This window comes from Nanorana parkeri, unplaced genomic scaffold, assembly GCF_000935625.1.
Source record: "Nanorana parkeri isolate BGI_ZX_2015 unplaced genomic scaffold, ASM93562v1 scaffold206, whole genome shotgun sequence".
Lineage (NCBI taxonomy): Eukaryota > Metazoa > Chordata > Amphibia > Anura > Dicroglossidae > Nanorana > Nanorana parkeri.
In genome coordinates this window covers 1,259,682-1,260,694 of record NW_017306474.1, presented here as the reverse complement: position 1 = coordinate 1,260,694, position 1,013 = coordinate 1,259,682, and the positions used below count along the sequence as shown (strand labels likewise).

At 40.7% G+C, this 1,013-nt stretch overlaps 1 protein-coding gene across 4 annotated transcripts in view; it reads left to right on the top strand.

Moving 5' to 3' along the window:
- Window positions 1-1,013, top strand: part of TRPM3 (transient receptor potential cation channel subfamily M member 3) — a 522,236-nt gene that overhangs the window by 374,613 nt on the left and 146,610 nt on the right. For all 4 annotated transcript variants that reach the window (XM_018555656.1, XM_018555654.1, XM_018555657.1 and 1 more), the window contains exon 7: window positions 526-700. In XM_018555656.1, the coding sequence (XP_018411158.1) occupies window positions 526-700 (175 nt within the window). The remainder of the gene's footprint in view (window positions 1-525; window positions 701-1,013) is intronic.

Here is a 1,013-nt window from a genome sequence, read left to right as displayed (position 1 = left end):
GGCCGGCCGCTCGGCCAGCTTCGGCTTTCAGCACGGCTCAGCCGAGCCGATGCATATGCGTTCGGCTCGGCTGAGCCGCTCGGCCATAATCGGGAGCTGTACAGGCTATTGTGAATAGCCCGTACAGCACCCCCTCGGTTTTACTGAACCGAAGGGGTCCTGGAGCCGAAGCTAGCCGAAGGATCGGCCAAAGCTATGGCCAGATCCTTCGGCAGCTTCGTGAATAGACCCCTAAATTCCTATAGCACATAAACCCCATCACATTGATGGAGTCATCATCATGATTGCCAGGCAAGTAGCAATTTCCAGATGAAATGTCAGTAATAGTATCGTCCATATTTGTCCCATGAACGATTTCCTTGAAACAAATGATTCGGATATTTAAGGAGAAATAAATACAAGAGTTTTGATATTTATGACTTTCAGCATCATTATCAGTATACTATTTATTATTTGATATGCAACCAGAATTAAATAATCAACTTATGTCATGTTGGGGACATGGCTATTGTTTTGCCTTTACAGGAATTGGTCAAGGAGTCCCGGTGGTGGCTCTTATTGTGGAAGGTGGGCCGAATGTGATATCGATTGTCCTGGAATATCTTCGTGACAGCCCACCGGTCCCTGTTGTGGTGTGTGATGGAAGCGGACGTGCATCTGATATCCTTGCCTTTGGTCATAAATATTCAGAAGAAGGAGGGTAGGCAGCTGTTTTAAACTGTTATATACTTATGTAATTTATAACAAAATAAAACATATGAATACATTTGTTATTTATAAAATATGGTACAATAAATTAATGCCACCAGATCAGGAGTACTTTATCTGTATACATACTAATATTGGATTTAGGCAGACTCACCATTTATTTAAAAAAAAGGCATATGCAACTGAAAAAGCCTGAGCTAAGCATTTGTGTTTATAGGAAAGCTTTGCTTTTAATAAAAAATGTATGTCACACCCAGTATATATTTGCGCCATGGACTATTTTGTAATTTCATTTTATATATATA